Source organism: Tachysurus vachellii, chromosome 12 (genome assembly GCF_030014155.1).
Source record: "Tachysurus vachellii isolate PV-2020 chromosome 12, HZAU_Pvac_v1, whole genome shotgun sequence".
Lineage (NCBI taxonomy): Eukaryota > Metazoa > Chordata > Actinopteri > Siluriformes > Bagridae > Tachysurus > Tachysurus vachellii.
In genome coordinates this window covers 23,145,462-23,156,395 of record NC_083471.1, presented here as the reverse complement: position 1 = coordinate 23,156,395, position 10,934 = coordinate 23,145,462, and the positions used below count along the sequence as shown (strand labels likewise).

General features: G+C 41.0%; 1 protein-coding gene across 2 annotated transcripts in view; it reads right to left on the bottom strand.

Moving 5' to 3' along the window:
* Window positions 1-6,181: 6,181 nt before the first annotated feature.
* Window positions 6,182-10,934, bottom strand: part of ypel1 (yippee-like 1) — a 23,382-nt gene continuing 18,629 nt past the window's right edge. For both annotated transcript variants that reach the window (XM_060882823.1, XM_060882822.1), the window contains exon 5: window positions 6,182-9,688. In XM_060882823.1, the coding sequence (XP_060738806.1) occupies window positions 9,599-9,688 (90 nt within the window). In that variant the 3' untranslated portion in view covers window positions 6,182-9,598. The remainder of the gene's footprint in view (window positions 9,689-10,934) is intronic.

Below are 10,934 nucleotides of genomic sequence, written 5' to 3'. Positions count from 1 at the left end.
AGCAAAAGCCGCTGGAACACACCATTTTAACTGGCACTCAACCTCCACACTTTTCCTGAAGCCTGTTTACATGCTCCCTTTGGAATGTCTTTCCTTACCGCTAATTTATTTGGGCTAACTTTCAAAGGCGGGAATGTCGTAAACTTTTTTGGTCCTGGGACCAATTTGTGCTTTGAAAGATCCAGTGTTCAAAAGTTAGCTTTTTCTTTGAAAATGATGCATATACACCAGTGTTAGAAGGCATTAGATTGTACAGGATGCTTTATGGCGTAAGGAGGCGGAGTCAGAGTGCAAATCGGAGATCAAGGGAAACTAGATTAGTTCCAGGATTAAACCCGGGTTTGTTTTAGATTTAGCACAATTTTTGACGTCGCCTCCATCTACACGTCAGGTTTCTTACGATTTCAGCCACAGAACTGTTTTGTGTAAAAGTCTTGACCCCACTGAGTGAAAAAACGTGTAAATTGGAACAATGTTAGCTTTATTTTATTGTAAGAGCTCAATGGTAAGAAGACACTAAACTATATTTGCTTTTTGGCCCACTGGAGGACGTGTTGAAGGTACGGAGGAGTATCAGTGAGAAAATGTATAAAGAAATCCTGAGTCTATATTTAAAGGCCATGCTTTCAAATTATAGGTCAGGAGACATTTCTGAGAGCGAGAGAGGGAACAGTGCTGTGCGTCACGTCAAGACAATAAACGCTGAGATGAAGGTGAGTAATTGCAGGAATTCCGACAGACTCTGTGTCATTAGAACTCACACACACACACACTCAGCTTTATTCATGCATGATCCACACAAACCCAATTCACTAATTCTAGATCATTATTTCACTAATCAGAAGGTTTTGTTCAAATGTTTAAATACTTTTCATTGTTTTTTTATCATATGACTGAAAAATTCCATGATGCTCGTAAGACATTTATACGTGCGACCTTAAGACACCGTACGTATGTAGTTCAGGTCGTGTCACGTTGTTTTCTTCTTTTATACATCTTTTATTTTTATTTTATTTTCACATTGATTTCAAAATGTGTTGAGTTTCAAGTAGCTCGTGTTGTCTTTATACAGTATTTGCAAATTTAGTTTCATGTTGTGTTTTTATTCCACATGTAGTTTGTGTTTATATTTTCATATTTAGATCGTGTTTTGGGGGCACGGTGGCTTAGTGGTTAGCAAGTTCGCCTCACACCTCCAGGGTTGGGGGTTCGATTCCCGCCTCCGCCTTGTGTGTGTGGAGTTTGCATGTTCTCCCCGTGCCTCGGGGGTTTCCTCCGGGTACTCCGGTTTCCTCCCCCGGTCCAAAGACATGCATGGTAGGTTGATTGGCATCTCTGGAAAATTGTCCGTAGTGTGTGATTGCGTGAGTGAATGAGAGTGTGTGTGTGTGTGTGCCCTGCGATGAGTTGGCACTCCGTCCAGGGTGTATCGTATCTTGATGCCCGATGACCTCTGAGATAGGCACAGGCTCCCCGTGACCCGAGAGTAGTTCGGATAAGCGGTAGAAGATGAGTGAGGGAGTGAGATCGTGTTTTTATTTTAGCATGTAGTTTGTGTTTTTATTTTCATGTGTAGTTTGGTGTGTTTTTATTTCACATTTAGTTTATGTTGTTTTTCACGTGTAGTTACACAAATACACATCATTTTTATTTCACAGTTATATTTTCACCTCATTTTCTGTCAGCTTTTTAATATTTTTTTTTATGAAATGCATGTAGTTACAATTTTAGAGCATATCAATGCAAGGTCACATTGTTGCTCTTGGACTTTTTATGAGTTAACAATTTTGTGATTCTTCTTTGCAATCACATACTATGATGTTGTAGAAATGAAATATAAAAGACAGGAAGTTTTTGTGTAATGAAGACAAAATGGAGTTTCTTTCCTTATATCTATGCACAACATGCAGGAGCATGCTGGTGTTTTGGTGTTTTTCAGGGATCAGTTTGTTTTTTTTGGCAGGTTTCCATGGAAACACCATTACATCCAGTGTGACTAAGCATCAGCTAAACTCAAAACCCAGCAGTTGACGATGGACTGACGCAGAAGCAGCCACCAGACTGGAACTGATCAAATCATGGCCTTTAATCACGCAGCTGCATTTACTGTCAGATGCATCTGTCTCTCGTTCTGTTTAGTTTCAGATAGATAGGGAAACCTTCATTCAGAGGATTCCTCATGTGTGTGTACTGAAAGACCCAATTATAAATAATTCCACACCGAAAGTAGAAACAGTGAACCCTTGAGACACCGAACACACACAAACTGTGTGTTTGAAGGTCTGGACAGCCCATTGGCATCAACATTCAAACCACCACCAGGCCAGACACCACCATCATTACGGTTGCCATGATACCATGGAATGTTCTTAGAACAATGAGAGAGAGAGAGAATCAGGTGTTGTCTGGTTGAGTGAGACACCTTATCTAGCCATCATCTGTGCTCTTTGACTGATCTGGACTGAATCCATTGCAGTGAGGTCAAACTAGCTAACACTATGCAGACGTCAATGTAGCAAAAACTGCCAAACACACATGAACTGTCTGCCTGCTCAAAACCTGTATCAAACCCTAACACTCACAAACGTCTAACCCAATCAAACCCTAACACTCACAAACGTCTAACCCAATCAAACCCTAACATTGGCACAAGTCTAACACATGCTACAAGCCCAACACTCACAAAAGTCTAACCCTATCAAACCCTAACACTCAAAATGTCAAACCCTATCAAACCCTAACCCTCACAAAAGTCTAACCTATCAAACCCTAACACTGGCACAAGTCTAACCCTGTCAAACCCTAACACTGGCACAAGTCTAACCCTGTCAAACCCTAACACTGTGTAAAGTCTAACCCTGTCCAACCCTAACACTGTGTAAAGTCTAACCCTGTCAAACCCTAACACTGTGTAAAGTCTAACCCTATCAAACCCTAACACTGTGTAAAGTCTAACCCTGTCCAACCCTAACACTGTGTAAAGTCTAACCCTATCAAACCCTAACACTGTGTAAAGTCTAACCCTATCAAACCCTAACACTGGCACAAGTCTAACCCTATCAAACCCTAACACTGTGTAAAGTCTAACCCTGTCAAACCCTAACACTGTGTAAAGTCTAACCCTATCAAACAATAACACTGTGTAAAGTCTAACCCTATCAAACCCTAACACTGTGTAAAGTCTAACCCTGTCCAACCCTAACACTGTGTAAAGTCTAACCCTATCAAACCCTAACAATGTGTAAAGTCTAACCCTATCAAACCCTAACACTGGCACAAGTCTAACCCTATCAAACCTTAACACTGTGTAAAGTCTAACCCTATCAAACCCTAACACTGTGTAAAGTCTAACCCTATCAAACCCTAACACTGGCACAAGTCTAACCCTGTCAAACCCTAACACTGTGTAAAGTCTAACCCTATCAAACCCTAACACTGTGTAAAGTCTAACCCTATCAAACCCTAACACTGGCACAAGTCTAACCCTGTCAAACCCTAACACTGTGTAAGTCTACGCAAACTCTAATCAAGTCTTTGTTTACCGAAAATTGCTTATGTTGCATATTTTGCCTTCTATGCAGTGAGTAAAGCAGAAAGCAGAATTATACACACTGAGATGAGAGCTGACAGACATTTACACTGTGTTCTGGGCCACTTCTGCTTCTGCTCCATCAGTACAACTTATTGTAACCTTGAGAATTTGAAACAAAGCATCTGTTGTTTCTTTAAAGCAGAAGGCAGGAGGTTGTGTTTAATGGGAGGGTAAGTTGCTAAGCATGGTTTATGACCAGCCATTTAAATCCTTTTAATGGGGTCAGGGTGCACACATAGGTGTGTGTGTGTGTGTGTGTGTGTGTGTTCACATGTTCAAACAGAACCTTGAAGGCCAAATGGTATGAATGGTGGTCCAGTTCCAGAGTTTTCTTTGTACATAAACTGAGATGCCAAAATACACGTCTCACACCAGCTGCACACACATACTGTGATGTAGCATCTCCGTCACACTCCCTCAGTAAAAGAGTTCTTTTCAGCAGTGTAAAGGGTTCGAGTCTGTCTATACTCATGGAAGTGTGTAATACTACCAGGTACTAATGTCACTCAGAGTTTAAGAAGCTAAACTAAAATTCCACAGGAAACCTACTGGTTCCACCCTGAAAGATCTATTTTCACCTCAATTAACAGTTTCCTACATTACACATAATGCCTTTCTGCTACTCTATCATTGGTGCCAGTGGGATTAAAACATATTCATTGCAAGATAGTGATGCAGAGGTGCTTTAGTCATTTAGCCTGTCCGTCTCTTAGCTTCTCATCTGTACACTCTGCTCGAAAAGATCTGCTCAGCTGCTCAAATAGAACTGCTCAAGTTCATCCCAAAGGTGTTCAGTGGGGTTGAGTTATAATGCACTGCGCTCTTCCGGGATGCTTTTCCACTAGATGTTGGAGATTGTTTGACTTTGGGGATTTGAGCATTAGTGAGATCAGACACCGATGTCAGGTGAGGAGATCTGGGGTTCAGTAAGTGTTCCAGTTCATCTCAAAGGGCTCTGTGCAGGACACTCGAGTTCCTCCACTTACAGCATGACCTTAACACACCATGCTGGAACAGTGTGTGGGCTTTTCTATTTCCAGTGAAGGTAAAAGTGTAACAACTAAAGCAGACAAAGGCATTCTAGACAATTGTCTGCTTCTAACTTTGGGGTAACAGTTTGGAGAAGACATCACATGGGTGTGATGGTTAAGGGTGCGCAAACATTCGAACATATACTGTAGCATACAATCATTGGCAAGAAAATTCTATATAAAACTTTAACAGACTTTGTGTCAACAGTCTAACTAGATTTTTTTTATACTTTTACCTCAGTGAACAGCATCTAAAATTGACTGTATTTTTTTTCCATGTTCGTAGCTCAGCTGTTCAGCTCCGAGCAGATTTTTCCCCCCCAGTAACCTGGCATATTAAGGTAGGTGTAAATGACGATGATGATGCAACTCAACATCCTGCAATGAAGAAAGAAATAGTCTTTTCTTTTGTTTTGCTCGACTGCACCGGGTTAGCTCTCTTGACCCACCGACCCACGAGCTGACCAAAATAATCATCCGCTAAGCTCCTGTCTGCCTCGTGTGTGTACAAGGTCAGACTGTAGTTAGTGAGAAGGAGTGTTTCTGGTTTCTGCAAAGAAGCGACTGAAAAACATAGGGAACATTTTGAAAGACTGTGTTTTCTAAAGTAATCCTGCACATCTGTGGTCTATGTGTGATTATCACAGACAAGAATTTCCTTGTATTGGGAAAAAAGAGCAAAAACCTATTGATAAAACTATTTGAGTAATGAGTGTGTTCGAGCCAGCTGCGTTCTTTTCTTCAAAGAAACACGTCAAAGTTGTTCTCTATGCTAATCGCACATGTATTACAGAGATTAGTTTGAAACGCACTGGAACATTCCATGAGAGCTCGGTTTTAATTTTTTCCTTTAGCCCTTATACAGAAATTTCCCCTCGTGGCATTTCGAGACTGTGTTTAAAAACTCACATTATACCGCAATGTTTGCTCTGGATTCTCAAATCTGATTGGTCAGAAGTTCATTCATTCATTTTCTACAGTATGATTCAATAACAGGTTTAGACTAATGGACTTGTTGCAAACGGAGTTGAAACGTTTTACTTCAAACGTATAATTATTGATATGGTGAAGTTTTATGGACGGCGTCTCCAGTGTTGGCGCTCTGCAAGTCAGCAAGATTTCAGGACAGAAGTTTACTTTTTTTTTATTAGTTTCTTTCCAACACGAAGAGCTGTGACAAACTTTCGTTGTCAAATTAACTTTTAAATGAATGTATGAGAGTGTGAGTTTATATCAGCTAGTTCATTCAAAAAGACATTCGCCTTGTGACCGTTCCATGTTTATATCTGTAACTATTAAACAATATTAAATAACTTATTAATTGGCAACTAATTAAGTCCTAATTTCCACATTGTTGTGGTATAAGAGGAATAAAAGGTGTAAGGAATAAAATGTGGTTATTGGGAAATGGTGGGTAAAAGTCACATAATTATTTTATTACATCATTATTATACAAACAAGGATTATTTTCCCATAACCCCCCCCCCCCCCCAAGTGTTTTATTCCTTACAAATATGGCATAAAAAAAAAATTTATAAAACAATTCAACCAGACCACCCAAATGCCATTTAAGCTTTATTGTGATATCTGATAACTTTACAATACAGTGAAAAACAGACGTGTGACATCTCACTAGGACAGAATGCAAAGCAATGAAATTAAGTAAAAAGGAAAAAAAAAAAAGAAAAGAAAAAAAAAAGCATATGCCTTTTTTTTTTGCTTTGAGAAAAAAAAATTAAAACAAACAGGCACGACATAATATAGCCTTTATAAATACAACATGCTTCAGACCTTATAGTATAACAGTCCTAAGAAAAATGTCTTCAAACTTCCAGCTGTTTCCTCTGCATTACTGCGATGCTTCAAAACTAGAGGTTTGAAACCAGTGTCACTAACAGAGGCAAAGCGAAGGGGAAGATATAAGGGACTTCAAAATCTGTCTCAACAACCAACAACGATAAAAGAAAGATCAAACAATACTAAGCTGCTGATTGAGGAAAAAAAAAAAGAAAAAGAAAAAGTAATAAGAATAAAACTGAAATAGCTTAAAACTTTTTTTTTTGGTTTGAGTTTTCAGCAGGCCACATTCACGGTTGCGTACTGACGGTAGTGACACTGGTCTCGCTCGTCTTCGGCTTGTTTCGCTTCTGAAACTTTAGAAAGCTTTGTCGGGTTTGTTTGTTTGTTGGTTTGTTTTTGTTTTGTTTTGAGAATCAGGTCTTGTGAACGTTTCTGCGCGTGAATCCAGCTCACCGCTGAGCATGATGCTAAACCAGGACCAGCAGACCAGCTCGTACTGAGAGAACAAGTCTTTAGATTCCAAATAAATAGCCTCCTTTATCGTCGACGAGCGACGAGACGACGAACAAAACAAAACAAAAAAAAAAATGACGTAACAGAAGCTGGGATGTGGGAGAGCTAGATGAATAAAAATGAGTCAAACTTACTTCTGAATGAAAGAGGAGGGAAGAAGAAAAAAAAAAAAACGACAAAAAATAAAAACAACAAAACTGACATTCGCTCATTCTGTCTCACAAACATACAGAAAGCTAGAGGTACAGTGAACAAAAGTGCTTCAAGTCAGGGAAGTAGAGGAACTAACCCAGTAGAAATATGTATGTATGTGTATATATATATATATGTATATATAATATATAAAACCTTAAATATGTTACTTTATGTACAAAATCTGAGACAGGGACAATATTTTGTCTGTAACTCTGTTTTCAAGTAGGATCTCTATGACTATTCCCGTTTGCATTGACTTCGGCTGATTAAAACAAAAGGCCATGTGACCTGACTGACCTTGTTGGCGATAAATGGGAGAAAACTGAGGGGTTTGCCACTGATTCGACTCCAAAAAAAAACTCGGCGATAATCTTTCGGTTTATATTTGATAGAAATCTACGTTATACTTCGAGCGCCCTGCTTGCTACTGGAAGAAAGCCCGCCCCTTCCCGTTACGACGAAGAGCCCGCCCCCCTGTCTATGCTCGCGATCCCCACCTCGTAATACAAGTGCTAACTTCATCCGCTACGACTAGAAAAAATATCGGACCGTATAAGGTTTCTGAGTATAGTTTTATTATAGTGGATAAAAATTTGTGAGGTTTTTTTTTTTTTTTTGACCCACGTAGAGCCACGAGGGAAATCAGTCATCCTGGAGTCATGCACTGCACAACAGGAACGGGAAAAATTACTACTTTTTTTTTTTTGTCCTTTTGTAGAGGCACAAGGTTCATGCAGCTTAGAGGCAAAGATGTGGAGGAGGACAACAGACACACACACACACAGCTAAAGTGCAGGAGGTATAAAGTGAAAGCTCCGGATTGCATTTGTTTAATAGCAGCATTTTTTGCAACACGTCGTCTTCAGTAACACACCACTTCAATTTTTTCGGATTTTTTTTTTTCTTTTCTGCTTCTTATCCATGTTCTTGATCAAATTGGCCAAATTCCTAGTGTTTCTGCGGTTATGGTTTAATTTGCCAACTTGTGAAACAGAAGCAAAAGGTAAGCAGCAGACTGTCTACTTGTTTAAAAACAGAAGAAAGAAAGAAAAGAGGGAGATGATCATGCCAGCAATCACCTGACCCTGAAGTTCATCCAAGGCTACAAACATCCATGAAAACCTGGACTGAAAGTTCAGTGTGTTTTTTTTTGCCTCTAAACCCATGAACAAGGCCTCTGCAAAGTGCAAACAAAATAACTGCATTCAAGTAAAACACACACCCTCTCGCTGACGCGTGCGTGTGTGTCCGAATGTATGCGTGATGCGTGAGCATGTGCTATCACGTGATCGGGAAAAACTATGCCGTGATTCTGATGTACGATGGAGAAGAGGTGAGGTGAGGAAGAGGAGGAGGAAGAGGAGAGGAAGTGGTTCTGTGGATCACAGACGCTAGGTTCAGTTTTCCCCGGCTGTCCAGTGCGCTTCAGACAGCATTTAAAAACAAAACTAAACACAATTCACTTAAAGTACTGATGCAAACATGGAGCCTGCCACAAATGCCACCTCAACACTAAAAGCAACACTGTTTTTTTTTTTTTATGATCATGCCTAAAGCACCAATTACAGCTAAAGACAGGGGACAAACTGTACCGGAAGGGCGCACAAATATTATAATTGCACAGTGAAGTTATCTGAGGAAGAGAGAAAGACAAACAGGGGGGGGTGGCGGCGTGGTGGGGGGGAGAGAAAATATCAAGAAAATCTCTCTCACGTACGAGAGATATTAGGGATGTATCATAAATACAAAAGATCACTGCAAAGCATCAAACCCCGCCCTCAAACCCACACTGGTCCAATAGGGTCTGCCATACTGCTACATAAGCCACACCCCTTTCTAGAAATCTCGTTTAAAACGTTTCACGTCGTCCTGTCTGATCCCGCCCCGCTCACAAAACCCCTCCCCCCCAGCCCAACACAGAAAAGAGCATGCTCAGTGAAAAACTGTCTCTGGGCGTAATGCTAACCAGTAACATCAGTCCATTAGAAAGGATTCCTACATGAAACACACACACACACACACACACACACACCGGTCATCATTCGCTTTTGCAAACAGGTTGAAAATGAAAAGAAGAAAGAATCTTCTGGTTACTGTTAACTGCTCACGACCTGCAGCAACACAGACACCAGTTAGAGAGATGGAGTAAATCCTCGAGTGGTTGATCGTCTACATCTTGGAGGAGAATCGAGTGCAGATGGAGGAGTGAGATCTGGTAGTTTCCACCTTTTTGCTGGTCCCCGTCCCTCCATCGCGTCACTCCTTTTGAGTTTCAGAACACTGGCGGGGGAGTCTGAATGTGTCGGGGTGAAGCATGGTGGTGGTAGAATGGTAGAGTGTGTTTTTCTGTGTGTGTGTATGTGTGTGTGTGTGTGTGTGTGTGTGTGTGCGTGCGCATGTCACTCTGTTAAGTCCGCTACAGAGCGGCCCGAAAGGTCACCGAGCAGAAAGAGAACGGATGAACGGGTCACTCCCAGCCGTTGTCCTTGATCATGTGCGCCAGCTCGATGATGAACTTTCCCTCTTTGTATTTCTGACTGCTCTCGAAAGCGTGCTCCTGAGAGAGAGAAAGAGTGAGAGAGAGAGAGAGAGAGACAGAGAGAGAGACAGAGAGAGCTAAGAGAGAGATTTAATAAGCAAATTCATGATGTATTAAATATATTAAACAATCATTTTCATTTCAGTCTTAGCCTTGAGCACAACATTGGCGATACTAATTAACTCCCTGCACAGAGCAACAGCTCCTGTCTCGAGTTAAATGCGACACTAGAAGGTTCCACATCCGCATTTAACGATCCGTTAACAACGAGCACAAAACACTCGGTATAAAAATCAACGTTACGGGGTTCATACAAGGTTAGCAAAGCTAGCTTCAAAGATAACATGGACTGACGAAAAAAAAAAAAAAGAAACAAATTAACTGCTGCAACGAAGTCCCGGTTTCAGCTCAGCTCTGTGTACGTCGTGACTCAGCAGAAATCGTGTTGTATATAAAACGTTAAAGTGGTGTTAAAGCTCAAATCTGATTGGTCAAAAGGGGTTGGCGAAATTTCAGCACCTCAGACCGTAATTCACGGTCATTTCTATGGCGACAACGGATTATAAATGCCTCGCATCCTTTAAATAGTTTTCCATAAGAAGACATTTATTGGGCGTTTCGGAAGGAGTCTCCGGTGTCGGTGCTTTCTAACAATTTATAATAACTCAATGTAATAATTCTTATTTCTTTTCCTCATTAACTAATTAAGGGATCACAGGAAACGGACACTTAGACACTTTAGGACATAGTGTTTGAGTCAAACAACAAACTCTGAGGTGATTAGAAGTTGATTATCTTTGTGCGACAACGAGAAACGATTAGCGTACGATTTCGGCTGTGTTTAACCCCCAGACTCCTGATCCAACTGAAGCTCATCTGGTGCCACCGGACACTGATTTATATTCCGCCGCCACAGCGATGCGGATGGTCGACATTCTATTTCTAAAAATTCTCAGAGAATTCTCACATGACCTGATGAGTTCCCTACAGGACGCGAGACTCGCACGTTCCCTCATTTGAGCGCGGTGCTGTCTTCTGCCCTGCGCTCGCACCTTGTCGCTCCGCTACGCTGTTCTCCGTCCGTGTTTTTTCTTTCGCAGTTTTGCCGTGTTTGTAAGAAAGAAAACAAAACTACACAATCCAGTTACAGATGGTGTACTTGATGGTGTCTTTGACTGCATGCAGTGGGAGGATTTGGAAAGTGCCTGTCTTACTAATCCATCAGCCTTTAGTACATGGTCCAGCTCCCGAAACAAGATATCGG